The sequence below is a fragment of the Xiphophorus couchianus genome, chromosome 19 (assembly GCF_001444195.1).
Source record: "Xiphophorus couchianus chromosome 19, X_couchianus-1.0, whole genome shotgun sequence".
Classification (NCBI taxonomy): Eukaryota; Metazoa; Chordata; class Actinopteri; order Cyprinodontiformes; family Poeciliidae; genus Xiphophorus; species Xiphophorus couchianus.
Genome location: NC_040246.1, coordinates 70,461 through 89,104, shown reverse-complemented (window position 1 = coordinate 89,104; position 18,644 = coordinate 70,461). Strand labels below are relative to the sequence as shown.

The 18,644-nt window shown below is 38.0% G+C and overlaps 2 protein-coding genes across 9 annotated transcripts in view; one reads left to right on the top strand and one right to left on the bottom strand.

Annotated features, from left to right (window-relative positions):
* LOC114134782 (dynactin subunit 1-like) overlaps positions 1-18,644 on the bottom strand; it is a 51,463-nt gene that overhangs the window by 13,244 nt on the left and 19,575 nt on the right. For 5 of the 8 annotated variants that reach the window (XM_028001590.1, XM_028001585.1, XM_028001586.1 and 2 more), the window contains 5 exons: positions 18,326-18,343; positions 15,949-15,969; positions 14,638-14,814; positions 1,442-1,639; positions 637-841 (listed from right to left, as the gene is read on the bottom strand). In XM_028001590.1, coding sequence (XP_027857391.1) covers positions 637-841; positions 1,442-1,639; positions 14,638-14,814; positions 15,949-15,969; positions 18,326-18,343 — 619 coding nt within the window. The remainder of the gene's footprint in view (positions 1-636; positions 842-1,441; positions 1,640-14,637; positions 14,815-15,948; positions 15,970-18,325; positions 18,344-18,644) is intronic. The other 3 variants (XM_028001588.1, XM_028001591.1, XM_028001592.1) reach the window with 2 other exon arrangements.
* Positions 4,963-8,590, top strand: LOC114134800 (oocyte zinc finger protein XlCOF19-like). The gene is made up of 3 exons (XM_028001625.1): positions 4,963-5,063; positions 5,378-5,426; positions 7,601-8,590. Exons 2-3 carry the CDS (start codon positions 5,385-5,387, stop codon positions 8,444-8,446), a joined length of 888 nt encoding a protein of 295 aa, XP_027857426.1. The 5' UTR covers positions 4,963-5,063; positions 5,378-5,384; the 3' UTR covers positions 8,447-8,590.

Genomic DNA, 18,644 nt, shown 5'->3' with positions numbered 1-18,644 from the left:
TGAAAAAGATTACTGGTTTTCAAAAAGATTATAAATAAAAATCTGGAAATTGTGCCATGTATTTGTGTTCAGCCATACTTTACTCCGTGACCCCTAAAGAAAATCTAATCTTACCAACAAAAGGTCAAGACTCTTAGAATGTGATCATTTTTTAAGAGCAGCAAAGTAGAGAGACCTCTAGAGGCTTCAAGCTGTTATTGCAGCCACAGGTGGCACTGACTCAGGGGCACTGAATACAAATGCACACCACACTATTCAGATTTTTACAAAAGATTTTAAAGATCATGCATCATTTTCCTTTCATTTATTAACTATGCAGTAATTTTAGTTGGCTTATCACATGAAATCTCATTAATAGTCACTAAAGTTTGTGCTGTTTAAAAGCATATCCAATAAAGTTTGTTCTACTTTGGACTGCTTTATAAATGTTCGGCAATTTTTCACAGTCCTTTCCTCACCCTTTCATTGCTTTAACTCTTATTTAATTTGCTTACAAAGACAGAAGAAAACAAAAAACATAAATCCTAGTCACTTTAAAGAAAAGTATGGCTTCGTGAATTTGGGCCTCATGTCAGCGTTAAGCTTAAACACGACTTGAAGAAACGTCTTGTGTCACTATGACGACGTGATCCATACCTTTCTCCTCAATCTCGTGCTTTAGGATCTCCAGGTCCATGGTGAGCTCCTCCACTCTCTCCTTCAGGGAGTCCACCTCCAGCTGTAAAGACTCTGCTCGCTCCTCAGCCATCTCCTTATCCAGAGTCGCCATCTCGATGGCGTCGGCCGTGTCCGACATCTCCTCCATGTACCGCTCCTTCGCCTCCATGGCTTCCTTAGCCTCCTACAAATGGAAATAATACGATATATACATAGATACACATAGAACCATGTATTTAAACCATTTTTATTGACTTAGATATTCAGTCCTGGGTTTCCTCAAGAGGTGATGCTTTTCTTTTTTTGGGGGGGGGGGCAAAAAATAGCAAAAGAAGACTTGTCAATATTTTAGAAAAGTGACAATATACAGCTCTGGAAAAAATTAAAAGATTATTTAAAATGATCAGTTTCTCAGATTTTACTTTTTATAGGTTTATGTTTGGGTGAAATGAGCATTGCTCTTTTATTCTATGAACTACTGTCAACATGTCCGAAATGCCAAAGAAAAATTTAGCATTTATTTGCAGAAAATGAGAAATGGACAAAATCATGAAAAACATGCAGTGCTTTCAGACCTCACATAATGCAAAGTTCATATTCATTTATAAACAACAATACTAAATGTTTTAGCTCAGGAAGAGTTCAGAAATCAAAATTTGGTGGAATAACCTCTCTCTCTTAATTTTTTCCAGAGCTGTATTTCACCATGGCGCTGTGCCGCGATCAGAACCCTGCAGTCAGCCTCCAGCAGCAGCTGCCCCGGCCTCCATATGTGCCTCCTTACCCTTTTTGCCTCTTTGAGTTGTTTCTGCAGCTCCGCCTGCTGCTCCTGCATCTTGGTCTTCCACTCCTGCAGCTGCTCCAGCTGGATCTTGTGCTTCTCCAGCTCCTTCAGCTTGGCTTTGTCCTCCGTTCGCTTCATCTTCAGCGTCTCCAGCTTCTCGTCCAGGTCCTTCACCTGAGCGCGCAGGGCCTCCTCCTCCTGCAAGCGCGGATGTGGATGGATTAAAAACACCTGCCACTTTCGCAATTTTTCTTTGATTGAGCCTCTGTTAGAAGCAAAACATATCTCTGGAGACACGGGGCATGCACACATGCCTTATTAATCATTGAATGTGTGCTTGGAGGATTCACAGGATGCACAGACACACACCCCTGTGAAGGCCATACACTCCCTATGAAGCCATCACACCTTTGACAGCTTGTTAAAATGTTAGTGACAGAAAAACAACAGTTCAGTGTCAAGTGCAGAAACAACCCAGATATCTGCACCTCTGTTTCCATGACGACTTCCTCCTGAGGGGGTGAGACACAAATAACACAGGTTACCTCCACCTCATGGTGGGGTTGTTTCATGATCTTAATGGAAAATGTTTTTTTAACTATGCAGGAAATTAATTGTATAATTCAACTCTACTGTTAGAAGTTAATCAATGATTACTAAAACCCAGCGCCAAAACACTAAGTATTGTCGCCGTGCTTTTTTGTTGTTACCATTAAATGTTTATTATTATTAAACTACATTTATTTCAGATTTTAAAAAATACTAAAAGTAGATTTCAATTGAAGATTTCATTTGCAAAAAAAACAACTACAAATAATTGCGATCAGTCATTTAAGATAAATGCCAACGAGACTCTTACATCCCAGCGGAGGATTTTTTTTTGTCCACTCTTATTGTTTTGATTCTTGCTGATCTTGCCAAAGTTGACAGTAAATGTAGAAATTAATAAATGGTTTGATAGAGAAAAAGGTGCCAAATATTGGCTCAAAACAGTTACCAACTTATTTGATTACACAGTGTGACATAATTAGTGTTTTTATTATTTTTGATTATTATTTAATTGTCCATATTAATTACAGTCTTATTGTTTTACCAATTTTTTACTTTTCTCATTCTGCTTTTAATATTTTTGTCACATTTTATTTCATTATTCATTTTGTCTATTTTTTTCTTTTTCTGTATTCATTTCATTCTTTTGTTTTACTCTCACTTTTGTTTTTATCATAAAACCCTCCTGTTTTCTTTCTTTTTTTTTTTGTAGGCCCGAGCAGCCCGAGCAGCCTATTGTTTTCATAATGTCTATTATTATTTTTCTGCCCCCCTAAAGAGGGGGCTTTTTGAGGGCTTGATCGTATTCAAAAACTCACCAAACTCGGAGGACACATACAGCATGTTTAAAATTTATGTATTTTAAGGTCGTCGCAAAAATCGCAAAAGAATCGGCTCAACGGCGCAACCTAGCAACTTTCAAAAGACCCTTTGCTATTCATTTACTTCAACGTAGAGACTTGAAATTTGGTACAATTGTAGAGCTCCCCAAGACGCTCAGAAATTACAATTAATGTCATAGTGCAAGTATCACAGGAAGTCAGCCATTTTGGATTGAAGGTCCAATTTTGACCCCATTTTTGACGTTTACAGCCTTCGTATTTGATTGAACTCCTCGTAGGGATTTCGATTGATCGGCTTCAAACTCAGTCAGTCTGATCATAAGGCACTCACCGTTTTGATTCAAAGTTATCAAAACGGTGAGTTTTTGAGCATGCTGAGGGGGGGTTAGCAGGGGTCAAAGTTCACTTACTCGCCATGAAACACAAAACTCTTATATCTCATACACAAAACCTCTCAAAGGGACCAAACTTTCAGTAATTGATCATCATCGGGTGTCCTATAATACCCAATGGTCAAATGATGACATCACTTAGGCCACGCCCCCTGGGAACAGGAAGTGTCGTGTTTTACTGTGAACGGTCGCTATCTTACCCCTTTGAGCTAATCAACATGAAACTGTGTCCAGAGACAGAAGACATGTTGGTGTGTTGTGGATTCCAGTTCCGACTGGCTTCGATGGAGCAGGTGGGCGTGGCGGCATGGCGAAGTGACCTGTAACGCCGTTGCCATACGTTTGGCTCGGAATTCCACAGTTTCGGGCCGAGCTGCTCTAAACTCACTAGAATGGATCCCTATCCACCCGCCGACAGGAATCCATAACAAACTTTGGTGGGCATGGCCTCATTTCTCTATAGCGCCCCCTAGAATATTTTAAATGATCAGCCCCAAGCCATGCTTTAACCTAGAATTACAAAACTTGGTACACATGTGTATCTTGTCAGGACATACAAAAACATTTCTTGGAGCTATGCTCTAAACCCAACAGGAAGTCGGCCATTTTGGATCAAAGCTGTCATTTCCTCTTTTTTATAGACATCGCATCTGATCGAATGCCTCCTACAGTTTTTCAGATACAGACTTCACAATCACTCAGCACACTTCTGAGGGATCAAAGGTCAAAATTTATCAGAGGATTTCTCATACATCAAAGCATGTGGGTGTGGCTAAGTGTCAAACTTTTACTATTCGCCATGGAACATCAAGGTTCAGTAACTTCCACAGGAAAAGTCACAGCTGCATCAAATTTCCTATGTCTCTCTACAGACCAGTTCTGATCACATTGTCATGGTCTGGTGATGTCATCACCTTAGCCCCACCCACATCCAACAGGAAATCAACTGTTGGATGTTGTATTTCCTTTTAATTCCTGTAAAGCACTTTGTATTGCCTTGTTTCTCAAAATATGCTAATAAAATTACCTTTATCTTTACAAACGAAAATTGGTAAGATTTTGTGTTTTTGCAATGTTTCCCGACATCTACTTTCTCAGGAATGTCTGACTTTTGTTTCTCATGATTTACAATAAATTGCTTAAACTTTTATGTTTAGTTTAATTACTTCAGTCTTAGTATCACATTAGCTTAGTTTTCCAGGGGGTTGCAACCCTGAGGGCTGAGGGCCGTTACCATAGCGATCCGGGTCAGGGCCCATGGGGTTACGACAGCGGGAAGGAACGGGCCGCCATATTTTAGCTCAGGATCCATATGAACCACATTTAGTGATTGTTGTTGTGATATTTGTGCCACCCTGACAGCGGGACTGTTGGGAATACATAATTCTGTTTTCCTCTGTCTCTTTTAGCTTTTGCAGGCTTGTATAAACACAGAGGCTCACACATACGAATGCAGCTTGTTTTAAAAGAAGTGACATTTACAAAACAAAACATAACCAATATAGTCATTTGTTACAACTATGGTTACATTAAGATGTAAAAAATCCAAACAACCTGTCTCCATGGTAACAGTACTGTATGCACCATAACAAGTTTCCAGATCTGTTAAAATAAAATAGATTTAACATTTAAGTGAAACTTTCTGGTGCACAGAAGAATAAAGTCTGTAATTAGCCTAATCAGATGGCTGAATGTGTTATTTAAAAAAAAAAAATACATAGAGTTAAATGTTTATGGAGCTGTAATCCTTTGAACAATGTTACCATAGAAATCATAAGGGCATCTGTCAAATGTAAATATTATGACAAAGATAATCTGAAGAGGTGGCTCAAAGAAATTGTAAGTAAAGGCTTATTTCTTTATCACATATATTTGTAATAATTCATACTGATGTTTAATTCACTTTGCAAAATGTAGAATCATGTCATTACTAAAACTTAAACGTGTGAAGCAGAAATCATCCCTCTGTTTCATGATTCTAATTTATTTCTGTTAAAAGTGCTAGAAGTTTACAAAACATCTGTTTAAATGCATAGTTAGCTTAGCTCATGAAAACTTTCTAAATTAAAAACAGACATGAAAACTTTACTGAGAACTGCTGCGCAAATGTCGTGAATTAAATTTTACATGTTATGAATGTTTGTTTTACGCAGGACTGAAATGGAGAAACTGCACCTGGAAGAGAAGGCATCACTGGAAGAGGTTAGTTATTAAAACTTGTAGGAACTAAGTGCTACTTTTTTGTTTTTAATGGTTTTTCTGCATTTACTTTGAATGTTCTCTCTGTGCATGAACGGGATTTCTCTGGGTACTCTGGCTTCATGCCACACCTCAAAAACATGACATTTATTTTCATTTGGGTTCTCTGAATTGCTATAAGTAGGGGTGTGGGTGTGTAGGTGTGTGTGTGTGTGTGTGTGTGTGTGTGTGTGCATGGTTGTTGGTCCTGTATGTTTCTGTGTTGCCCAGTGACCTGGCCTAACAAACCCCAAATCTTTATGTTATCTTTCAAAAGAGATCTGAAACCTGTAGAGTCCAAAGAACCATTTTGCCTTCAGTCCAGATAAAAAACAACACTTTTTTAGAGCCATAAATGTTTCCCGACTTTCAATTTTGATAAACATCTAATTATAGAAAATCTGTTGTCATTTTTAAAGTACCACAATTTTATTTCTTTTTTGGGATTTAAACAACAACATAATAATAATAACATAACAACATCCCGAGTTGTTTGGTTGGGTTTTGTTTATTTCTGTGTTTCTTAGTTCCTCTTCTTTTATTTGGATAAGCTGGTTTTTGTTTTACTCTGGTTTGGTGCTTTTATATTATTCTCATTTCAGTATTTTATGTGTCTTATTTTGGGTAGATCAGTCTTGTTTCTGTAATTCAGTCCTTTCTTAGTTATTCCAGTTCATTATGTCTCGTTGGTTCAGTTCTCTTTGATTTGTTTATTCCCCAGTGTTCCCCCTCAGTTTTTCTCTCTCCCCTCACACCAGCTAACTGTTAGTCTTTAGCCTGGTCCTTTGTGTCAGCATTCAGCCTCCCAGTACTTAAGATCTCTCCTTCAGTTACTCCTCGCTGGTTCCTCCTGTCACTTCCCTTTAACCTCCCCATGTTCTCATCACTGGTTTGATCTTTTCATTATTCACTGCACATTTCTGGTGTTTTGCATTTGGGTTTTCAATTAATCTGCCAACAAATCATCATGGCACACAAATCTTACATAAATCTATAGGATGTTGCTGAGGTCAGTAAACCTGCCCTAGATTCGTATGTGAAGGATTAAACCAGCACAAACAGAGTCAGCGAGGAAATTTTAATCATATGTATGTATTGAATACAAAGATATATCTTTGAGATCACACTTCTCAGAACATCTAACAGCAAATCTCCCAAAGTGATCAGAGATTTTAGCCCTAACAACGGTTTTAATCAAGAGACTACCCGCCCAAATCATCACACAATACCTTTTCCCCCAAGAACCTGATCAGCTCTTCCCTCTTCAGCTGCAGGTGCCAAGTCTGTTTTCCTGAGCTGATGCACAAACTAATCCACTGCTTGGAGGAACTAACCTTCCACCCAGATTCACAGACATCCCTGTCCTCACAAATAGTTATTAATCATAAAACACCTGAATAATATATTAACTTCTAAAAATGTTAAATGTAAAAATTAAAACCTGAATCGGCCTTCAAAAACTCCCATATTAATGAAGATATTTGTGGAGAATTAGGTAAAATTGTAGGATAGTTTTCAATGACAAGAAAAACAGATTAAAAAATACATAACTGGAACTTTTCTGTTGTGGAAATTCAATTGTTCTGTTGTATACTACTGACGACTATGAGTCGACTGTGGCTCTGTGGGTAAAGTAGTTGTTTTGTGATCAGAAGGTTGTAGGTTCAATTCCAGCTTCCTCCTGTCACATGTTGATGTACCCTTGTGCAAGGCACTTACCCCCTACTGATGTGTGAGTTTGTGTGTGCAAATGGGTGGATGTGACTCCAGTGTAAAGTGCTTTGAATGGTCAAAATGATTGGAAAAGCGCTATACAAGTTCAGTCATTTAGCATTTTATTAAAATGTACTTTTGTCATTATGCCTAGATTAAAAGACCATCAGTTGGTTTTTCTGCATTTTTAACTAAATTATTAGGAGCCATTAAAAATGTCCCAAGAGCCACTTGTGGGGCCACAGGTTCCAGACCTCCAGTCTACCTGAGAGAAAGGCAAATTTATACTTTTGCATTTGATTAAACTAAACGGGGAGATGTGTTAGGATGCTTTTCATCTTTGTAAAGCAATAAAGCTGTTGACTATCAAAGTGTTTCTGTATTATATTTACTGTTGGTTATAATTACTGTATTTCCCTTCATAGAACCAAACCTGCACAAACCCAGGCGGACATGAAGATAAAGCCTCAGTTGGTCCCAGCGATGGACAGCAGGTTCAGCCCACCCAGAGGCTGCAGAAAAAACACCGTTGTGACAAGTGTCTGAAACATTTCAGATTGAAGTATCTGAAAATTCATCAACGCATTCACACTGGAGAGAAGCGCTATCTCTGTGACCAGTGTGGAAAGTCTTTCATTCACAAGAGTAATTTTAACACTCATCTGCGAATCCACACTGGTGAAAAGCCTTATAGCTGCAGTCAGTGTGAGAAGAGATTCAAACAATCCACAGCTCTGAAGTGTCATCAACAAATCCACACTGGTGAAAAGCCTTATAGCTGTAGTCAGTGTGAGAAGAGATTCAAACGTTACTCAAATCTGAAGCGTCATCAGCGAATCCACACTGGTGAAGAGCCTTATAGTTGTAGTCAGTGTGAGAAGAGATTCAAACAATCCTCAGCTCTGAAGCGTCATCAGCGAATCCACACTGGTGAAAAGCCTTATAGCTGTAGTCAGTGTGAGAAGAGATTCAAACGTTACTCAAATCTGAAGCGTCATCAGCGAATCCACACTGGTGAAGAGCCTTATAGTTGTAGTCAGTGTGAGAAGAGATTCAAAAAATCCTCAGCTCTGAAGTGTCATCAGCGAATCCACACTGGTGAAAAGCCTTATAGCTGTAGTCAGTGTGAGAAGAGGTTCAAACGTTACTCAAATCTGAAGCGTCATCAACGAATCCACACTGGTGAAGAGCCTTATAGCTGCAGTCACTGTGAGAAGAGATTCAAACGTTCCTCACATCTGAAGCGTCATCAGCGAATCCACACTGGATAAAAAGCCTGATCCACGTAAGACAGCAGCAACATCTGGAATGTGAGGGAACTTCTTTCTCTCCTCCTGTCTTCTATCACTATGGCGACAACAGTCGGTGCTGTCAGTAACATCTATATCAATAATAATAACAAGCATGCAAATAAATTGTCTTGTCATCCTTTTGTTGTAGCAAAAACAAAGATGCCGTCAGGATCTGGGGTTGTTTGAGTTTGGTTTTGGAATTTTGTAATCTTTGGTGTTCCTTAGATTTGTCTATTTTTGCCTTGTTTTCCACTTCTGTTCTTCCTTAGAGTAATTGAATAAAGTTTATTTATAAAGTGTCTATCACAGACATAAAATCACAAATCACAATAGAAATCAGCCTTAAAACAATAGAAAACATAAAACCAACATAAGAAACACAGTAAAATCAAGAGATAAAAGCCTGAGAAAATACGAGGTTTTTAAAAACCTTCAGAGTCAGAAAAACGGAGCTGCAAGTGTAAACTGTTCCACCGCCACCGACTGAAAGACCCCCGTTAGTTTTTAACTGTGTTTAACCGTGTTCATGGAACAACCAAAACATTCAGAGTTTGAGAACAAAGACCATGAGCAGCAGAATGTTTAGTTAAAAGCTGACAAAGGTAATCAGGAGCCTGGTCTTGTAATGTTCTGTATGTCCGCAGAAGTACTTTAAAACAAATCTTAAAATCACCTGGAAGCCTGTGGAGTGAAAATGGAACAGGAGAGATATGGCAGAATGTATTGGATTTGCTGAGAAGTCTGGCTGCTGCGTTCTGTATTGATTGCAAAGGTGAAATTGAGGATTTATCCAGGCAGTTAAAAAGAGCATTACAGTTTTCCAGAGGAGATGACATAAAAGCAGGAATGATTTTCTCCAGGTCAATTCTGGAGACCATTTGTCTAATTTTAGAAATGTTTCTGAAATGAAAGAAATTAGAACAGGAAACAGCCTTAATGTGAGTCAAAGCCATTTGATTCATCATAATCATCCAAAAAGGAACCCAAACTGGGAATGCATCTTATATTAATACATGACTGTGCTGCATAAACTCCTGTACCTAAGTGGCCCATAAAGGATCAATTTGACCTGGAAGAAATGAAGGAAACAAGATGTGGAAATGATATTCATGAATTTTTATACTTTATATTCACTGCAAAAAAATCACCTGCAGAAATTTGCCTTTAAAAATTAGCCTGAAAACATAAAATAAAATAAAAAAATTAATATTTTTCAAGAAACATTTGCGGGAGAATTTTTTTGTGCATTTAGAGTAAAAAATATATATATTGATAATTGCACAGAATAGATTCAAGGTTGTAATTTCAATGTGTAAAAAATGAGATTAAATTTCTTCCATTTAAAACCTAACAGCTAAATTATGACAGAAAACGTGAATAGTGTTCCTACACATTTTTCCACATTCAATTTTTTTTATTTTTCAATACTTTTCAATTGTTTGACTTGTGTGAATGGTAATAATAACCCTAGAATCTCAATTCTAGGGTTTTATATACCAGGACAAAATATCCTTCTGAACTCTGAAATTGGTTTAAATGTGACCGCAAAGGTGAACAAAAGTCAAAAAAGATACTTTTCTCCAACTGGAAAATGTTCAGACTGTTGGAAAATTTCATCATAATTCTTCCAAACTTGATGAATCATTGCTAACGTGTCCATATTAGCACACAAAGATCATGTTTTCATACAGATGCTCACTCTGATCCCTCTATTTTCAATACTTCACTTTGTTTTCCAACTCAACGCTCTGCAGGTTTTCCAGTGGAGTTATTAGTTCACAGGAAAACTGTGCAGAGGAAAACTGACACTTTATTGTTAAATTAACTTGTGAGTCTTTCTAGAGAAGAAAAAATGGTTTCTTGTAGAATTTCTATTTTTCAAATGAAATGTACATTGAAAATAAACGGTTATCAAACACCGATGATTTTTACTGGTGATTTTTACTGGAACTTGTAGCAACAGGTGGCTCGATTCTGACAGAGTTGGGTACTAACTAATTACACTTACCCAAGTATCTTTGAAAAAAATACTTTTAGGAGTATATTTACTACTCTGTACTTTCAGTAATTTTATTATGAAGTATTTCTACTCTAACTTGAGTAACATTTCTGGATTTTCTACCCAATGAATGAAAAACAAACATGTTTTAACCAAAATTTCACCAGACACACACCTGCAGTTTCTATTAAAGTTTAATAAGTTTTATATTGAAAGAAACTGATTTGGACAAAAATATTTTGAATAATATTTTTACTTTTTGCTCTTTATATGAATTATTGTCATTTTCGTCTTTAAAACAGTAAAATTTCCACTTAAATTTATATTTCAGTCCATCTGATGATGTAATTTTTAAATATTAAATGATTGATAATCTAATCAGTACTTGAGTACTTTTTACCAAATACGTTTTGCTCTTACTTGAGTAATTTCTTGGACAGATACCTTTTACTTTTACTTGAGTAAAATATGTTGAAGTAGTGCTGCTCTTACTTGAGTACAATTTCTGAGAACTTTATCGGATCAATACTAACAAGACAAGATTGAAATATTGTTTAATTTTTGTACTGCAGTTTCTCAACTCTTACTGAAAACAGATTTTTTGATTGGGTCTCAAATTATATATTTTTTTGTTTAGGAAAAAATGCACACACATTTCAATTGTTTCTGTTAATTGTGTAAATATGTTAAAGTATTTTGTAGAATATAAACTTTAAAGTTGGAACAAAGTAAGTCAAAGAAAACGCACCAAACACCTAAAGGTCAGAAGTTTGATATATCAGTGTTAAAATCAGCGACAGTGCCCCGGTATTTACATGGTTTCAGATTGATATAAAATAAATTAGAATAATAAAATACACAGTATTGTACAACTCTATTAACAACAATTTGAACAACTGTAGCAAATAAAGTCGCTGGTGTGTGAAAAATGGTGAGAGGTTGGACAAAGACAACATTTATTAATAATTCAATCTGAATTGTTGGATATTTAAAAAATATATTTTAATGGATTGGTTTGGTATTATGTTTCTAAATCAGATTATTTTACATATTTTCGGAAGGGAAATATAATTTAAATAGAAAACTTAATGTTTCAGTGAAAAACCCCAAATAAAATCTATATTATTGTTCAAACCTGTTTATAGTGAAGCCATTTTAAAACCGATGCTGTGGGGCGTGCTGTGGTGGCGCAGGGGGTTAGCACGCCCCACGTTTGGAGGCCTTAGTTCTCGACGCGGACGTTGCGGGTTCGACTCCCGGACCCGACGACCTTTACCGCATGTCTTCCCCCTCTCTTCACCCCTCCTTCCTAAATACGAGCCACTAGTGCCGCAAAAACTCTTCGGAGAAAAAATGCTGACGCTGTGGCACCCACTGGTGTCCGCAAGTTGTTTCAGCAAACAGAAAGGGGCGGGGACTGACCACTGTCAGTCACATACCTTATTTGGAAATGGGACCATTGTACTCTGGAAGTGAAGGGGGCGCTATTTCCTATATTATCCACGGTCTCCCGTTTTATTTCCATTTGAAATCTGTGATATATCTTCATCTTTAGGAAGGAGTTTCACTCTCAACATGTACTTGAACTTCTCTCCTTTATTTATTAATTTATAAATAAATGATTTTTCTATTTATTAATTTATTAATAAATAAATAGAGAAATCCTTCCCTTCGCCGCCCGCAGGTCGGCTGGGTTGCTGGGGGAACAGAGGTTGATACATAAACGACACACATGAATATATAAAACAAAAATGACTTTGAAAAAAAAACATCAGTACATCTATATGAACATGGTACAAAGGATTCTAATATAAATAAAGAATGTCATATTATTAAATTTTAATTTATTTATTAATTATTTATGAATTATTTTTTTACTTCAGCGCAGCTCACAGTTTTTAACAAATTCCGTAGCTTTTCCTGTACTTCTTAGTCGCATCTTTTCAGGCCTGCTACTGCCTCTAGTGGCGCGGGGGTGGTAACACTACAAATATAATTACGTCACTTAACTAGAATACCATCAAGTCTTTATTATTAGACATGAGCAGCAAAGCGCTGCGAAGGCCTATTGTTTTCATACTGTTTATTATTATGTTTCTGCCACCCTCTTTGGGGGCCTTTTTGGGGGTTTTATAATATTCAAAAACTCACCAAACTTGGCGGACACGTCAAGGCTGTTTAAAAATGTTGTATTTTAAGGTCATCACAAAAATTGCAAAAAAACCCAGCTCAACGGCGCCACCTAGCAACTTTCAAAAGACCCTTTGCTATTCCCTTACTTCACAATAGAGACTTGAAATTTGGTACAATTGTACAGCTCACCAAGACGCTCAGCATAACAAACTTTGGTGGGCGTGGCCTCATTTCTCTATAGCGCCCCCTAGAATATTTTAAATGATCAGCCCCAAGCAATGCTTTAACCTAGAATTATGAAACTTGGTACACATGTGTATCTTGTCAGGACGTACAAAAAAGTCTCTTGGAGCCATGGTCCAAACCCATCAGGAAGTCGGCCATTTTGGATGAAAGCCGTCATTTCCTCTTTTTTATAGACATCGTACCTGATCAAACTCCTCCTACAGTTTTTTAGATACAGACTTCACAATCACTCAGCACACTTCTGAGGGATCAAAGGTCAAAATTTATCAGAGGATTTCTCGTACATCAAAGCATGTGGGCGTGGCTAAGTGTCAAACTTTTACTATTTGCCATGAAACATCAAGGTTCAGTAACTTCCACAGGAAAAGTCACAGCTGCATCAAATTTCCTATGTCTCTCTACAGACCAGTCCTGATCACATTGACATGGTCCGGTGATGTCATTACCTTAGCCCCACCCACGTCCAACAGGAAATCAACTGTTGGACGTTGTATTCCCTTTTACATCCTGTAAAGCACTTTGTATTGCCTTGTTTCTCAAAATGTGCTAATAAAATTACCTTTATCTTACTTTATAATTACCATCAAGGCTTAATAAATTCCAAATGGAAAGTCACAGCTGCATCAGACTTCCTATGTCTCTCTACAGACCAGTTCTGATCACATTGTCATGTTCAATTGATGACATCATGTTATCCCTGCCCATTTCCAACAGGAAGTCACCTGTTTTTCTGCTGTATGTCTTACGTTTACTGTATTATTTAAATGGATTTAATCCTGTGCAAACTCACTTAAAATGATAATATGATGAACTCTGTCGATGCTCGCTGCTGGCTGAACCGTGTGGGCATGGCCAAATGGTGAGTATCAATCTCTAGCCATATTCATACGATTGTCTTTAAATCACACACGGATGATCCGATTGGCACCAAACTCGATATGTAAGACCTTTTTTCACCTCTAAAGAGCCCAACAGTATTGAAATGTAATTTGACTCCTTTGCGCCCCCTAAGTTAATTCATCAGCAATATCTCTTCACCACATCGACCGATCTGCTCCAGATTTTTTGTGAGTCGTCGGGGAGCGCTGCTTCTGCGGTGGCGAGCGGGCGGCGGTGCTGGAACCCCTGCGGTGGCCAATAGGCCGGAGCGGCGCTTGGCTGCAAGGGCTGCTTGAGGCTGCTCGCAGCTTTAATTTGACGTTTTTTTGTTCTCTTTTCTTTGTCCTTTCCACTCTAAGAAGTAAAGTGGAAAATAATTTCTTGAAGTTGCACTGTGTATTTGCTCAAGCAACCTATTTAGTTTAACAATATGAAACATTGTTAAACTATAGCTTAACAATGTTGAACTAATACAAGATAGTTCTTATGAATATTCTTTGTTACTTCCATGAAAAAAAAACTGAACTGACACATTAATGTGCAAGTAATTAAATAAGGTCGGGGGGTAGAGGGGGGAGTTATATAGAGAACAGATCTCTCTACTTTTTCCACCTTTTCATTCCTTCATGCAAGAATCCCTAAAAACATTTTGGTAGCATTAAGAATGTATTCCCAGAAATGAGAGTCTTTTAATCTAAGCGTTTCTGTAGGATTACAACAACACAAATTGACAGCTGAGTTAAAAAAACATGTAAGTTAAAAGGCCAAAGGGGAGAAGATGTCACATGTGCTGGTCGTAATTTTTCCTCTCTCTCAGCGGGGAGGCTTTTAACAATGACTTTTGAACCTCTGCCTGTTTTGCTACTTCGCAAGCAACGTTTCAGGACGCCATTTGCGTGACGTTGATTCTAACCTTGCTGGGGCCGGGGGCCAGCGGGTTTCCAGGAGAGTGGAGGGTCGGGATGACCGGTGCAGCCAGCGGGGTCTGCGCCGGCGTGCTGGGCTCGCTGCTGCTCATCTCGCCGGCCGATGCCGACGCCGAGCCGGACGCGGCCCCCTTCCCTCCGCCGCCCGCAGGTCGGCTGGGTTGCTGGGGGAACAGAGGTTGATACATAAACGACACACATGAATATATAAAACAAAAATGACTTTGAAAAAAAAACATCAGTACATCTATATGAACCTGGTACAAAGGATTCTAGTGTTGTAGGTCTCTGAAGACTTGACTGCTTTTATCATCCTGGTTTTAATCATTTACGTTTAAGAGACCTGGTCAGTATTCATGCATTTTTTAGTACAAGAGAAACATATTTTAATGTGATTTCTTTGGTTTTAGGCAGAAAAAATTTCTATTTAAAATATGTTTTTAAAACTGTGGAGAGCATTGATTCATGTAGATTCATTTCATTGGTTACTGACACAAAATATGATCAGAACCACAAAGTAACTGAAGCATAAACACGTTACTGATTCATCTTTATAAAAAGCTGTTAGCATCTACATGCTTATTAAACTAAAGATGCACCGAGTTTGTGATTGGAATCAGCTGATATGTTTTTAGCTTGACTGATCAGTGAATGCATGCTACACACACTCAGGTTGTGATCCCAACACTCTTTGGTGCGGATGCTGACTCAGTATTGGTGAGGTGTTAAAGTAAAGTCAAAAGAAGCAGAGAAATGTAAGAAGCAAGGAACTGTACAATTGCGTCTTGTAATTGTAACAGTGCATGAGAAAAAAAGCGAGAGTGAGATTTTCACCAGATAACAGGAAGGCTGAAAGGTCCGCAGTAAAATTGCTCTGTTTTTTTCTTTTTGAGCTTTCAATCTTATATTTTTATCTGTTGGAAACCTATTGGAAAACTCAGAACTCAAATATAGATGAAGACTGCTGTTTTAGTAATGCTAACTGTGCTAACCATAGCAATTGCTAAAGGCTGTTTCCAAAGAGGCTATACTTATACCTACTACATTTAACACAAATCTAATGCCTTAAATGTAATTCTGCAACTGAAAAATAATTATGTTAAAATTTTGAATTGCTGTCTTCTTTCTGTATGTTATTATAGTGTAATTTATAAAAATGTAAATAAACTACTTTTATGGTTAGAAATAATGTCCATAAAGTACACAGTGCTGCATGAAGTAAAACCAACAATCAGCCACATAAATAATGGTGTCTGAGAGGACTTGGAGGGTTGACGGTGTTGAAGACTTGAGCTCACCTTGGGCCTTCTGGCCGTGGTCTGAGAAGCACAGGGAGGAGAAAGTAAAGGAAGCAGCGGAAGGTCAAAGGGCAGGAGAAGGAGGGATAGGAAGAAGGGAGGAAACAAACAGCCAGGGTTAGAGATTTAAGGCAAAATTCATTGTAATTGGGAAATCACAGAAAAAAAAAAGGGTGGATGATAGCGATATGACCGATCTGTAGTGGAATATTTTCTACTTCTCCGATAGTAAAATTTCCTCCCGTCCATCTTATTGACTATTCTTTTAATAACAGCTCTCAGCTGGTCTGTTGTACCTCATGTCTTCCACCCACATGACCAAAACCACGGGAACAACAACGCACTGTGACTGGTACGGCTACTTCGACATCAATGCCCACTTTGTGTCTCCATCCATCTCATCTGAGCCTGGATCTTTTGTTCTGCGTACACAATGCAGACGGGCTGAGATAATAGCTTGTTATCCCGATACATCACTTGTCGAGACTGAGACGCCACACAAGACGGACCGAAGGGGAACGCAGAGAAATCTGAAGAGACCCCACAGCAAACCAGTCACTTTTGAGCCAAAAACGCTTCCTGAAACCCAGAATGTCGAGCAAACAATAGTGATATTTTGCCAGCAATGGGTCTTAAATCGCTGCAGAGAAATTTTAGCCTGCTCTGCTTTGCTGAATTGCTGTGATTTGGCCACTTTGGAGTATGTTTGATCCTATGACGTTGAGCTGATGGATCAGGAAATTCTGCTTCCATCAGTTACAGCAAGTTAGCAAATACTATTTATTATATTACTATTATATTACGATATAAGCGTTTCATATCAATAATTGTCAATATAAATAATTATTGATTAGTTTTTTGTTTTAATACCTGAAATACTGTCAAACTGGTGACATAACTTTTCCTGTTTTATCCACAGTTTTCACTCCATGCCATTGTTTTTCATGTATTATTTTCAAGCATTTATGAAGCAAGGTGGTGAAAGCTGGAACTGCTGCTGCGCAAGTTACTCAACAGGTTGTTGCTAAGTAACCAAAGAGTGAGTGAGTTAACTGATGCCACCAACCTTGCTTAGCTTGACATGAGAGGTTGAGCAGCTAAAGCCTGTCCTTTGCCTACATCTCCCAGAACGCTGTGCGGTTCTGGATCAGAGTTCAGGGAAAATTTGGAATATTCTATCAAACGTATTATCTATTGATATTGATCCTGCAACTTTTGCAATATACATATATATATATATATATATATATATATATATATATATATGTGTGTGTGTGTGTGTGTTGATATTGCTCAGTCCTAGTACATATAGAATTAGAATTTAGAATATATGTTGGTTTGTACAGAGTTTTTTCCTTATAATAATAATAAATTAAATTATCATTTAAAAACTGCCTCTTATATTTGCTCAGAACAGAAAAATTCAAGAAAAAATAAAAAAGGGTGCAAATACTTTTATGATACTGTAAGTCTAAATTGATCATTGCAATCTACATTTTTCTTATGTACACAAGGTTTCCCTCAGTGTATTATAAGCCTGGCGGGCCCCCAGGCTAAGCATTACTTCTTTATTTAAGTCTTTTTAAAATGTTTGTATGTTTTAAGGCTTTATAGTTGGTGTTCAGGTATTAATCTTCCAATCTTTTAATAACACATAATTATCAAGTGATATTTTCAAATTTCCTGTCAACTTTAAATATTTTTTAACTCAAAAACCGCTGGATGAACGACTGCCCTGGCACCCAACCACTGGGCTTAGCAAGTTTCCTGAGGGAAACCTTGCTACATTTCTCCTCTTTTAATATAACAGAATCACATGCACAGACATTATGGAGTTCCTCTGCTTTTATCTTCTACTTTTTATTTCCACCGTTTTTTTGGCCTTCTGCACACCCACCCCCAACTCTGCTTATAGCTTTAGACATCATTATCGCTTCGGCTCCTTATCGCTCCTTATTGGATTAGTGGGATCGTTCAGATGAACCGAGCCTGAGTAATCTAAACAGCTGCAGCCAATACCCAGCGAGAGCTACCAATCTAAAGCCACCACTACATTATCAGGACAAGCACAGAAATATGATTTAAAAACACGTTGTGTGCAAAGTGGAGCTGCTTAATAAGATGGAAAAAAACTAAATAAAAAGTTTTCATTGCAGGCTAAATGCAACACAATAATTTTAAAGATGTAGACACATGCTTGAACACAAAAAACACGTACTAAACAATAAGAACACAGCAGGAAGACTCTCCAATGTCACTGAAAAAAGGGAGAAAACTTCAAAGCATGATCTTTGTAAAATTATAGTATGACGGCAACAACGACAGCAAAGGCGACATCCCTACAGAAAAAAAAAGAGGATTATAGGAAGTTCTGTACCTTCCGGGTTGTAGGAGTCTGTCTCATCATATTTGTAGGAGGACAACACACACACACACACAAGAGACAGTCACCAAGAAACACGCACAGAGGAAGGAGATAAAATAGGTAAAGATCTACGGAGAAAAAGAGTTCAGGACAGACAGACTGGAAGCCGAACAATCAGGACAGGCAGCGGCTCAGGCTGGGAAGCTGCAGTGGAGCAAACGGCCGTGACGATTTTATTCCCAGGCTCCCCCCCTCCCCGCCTCGGTCCATCCCTTCCTCCCCGCTGTCGTCCTCCTTTATGTCCTCTTTCTCAGTTTCTCTCATAATCCGT

Bases quoted from the DNA above. Each gene is read 5' to 3' on its own strand.
- LOC114134800 (XM_028001625.1), top strand. From the start codon at position 5,385: ATGGAGAAACTGCACCTGGAAGAGAAGGCATCACTGGAAGAG. The intron at 5,427-7,600 runs GTTAGTTATTAA...TTCCCTTCATAG, and splicing joins AGAAGGCATCACTGGAAGAG to AACCAAACCTGCACAAACCC.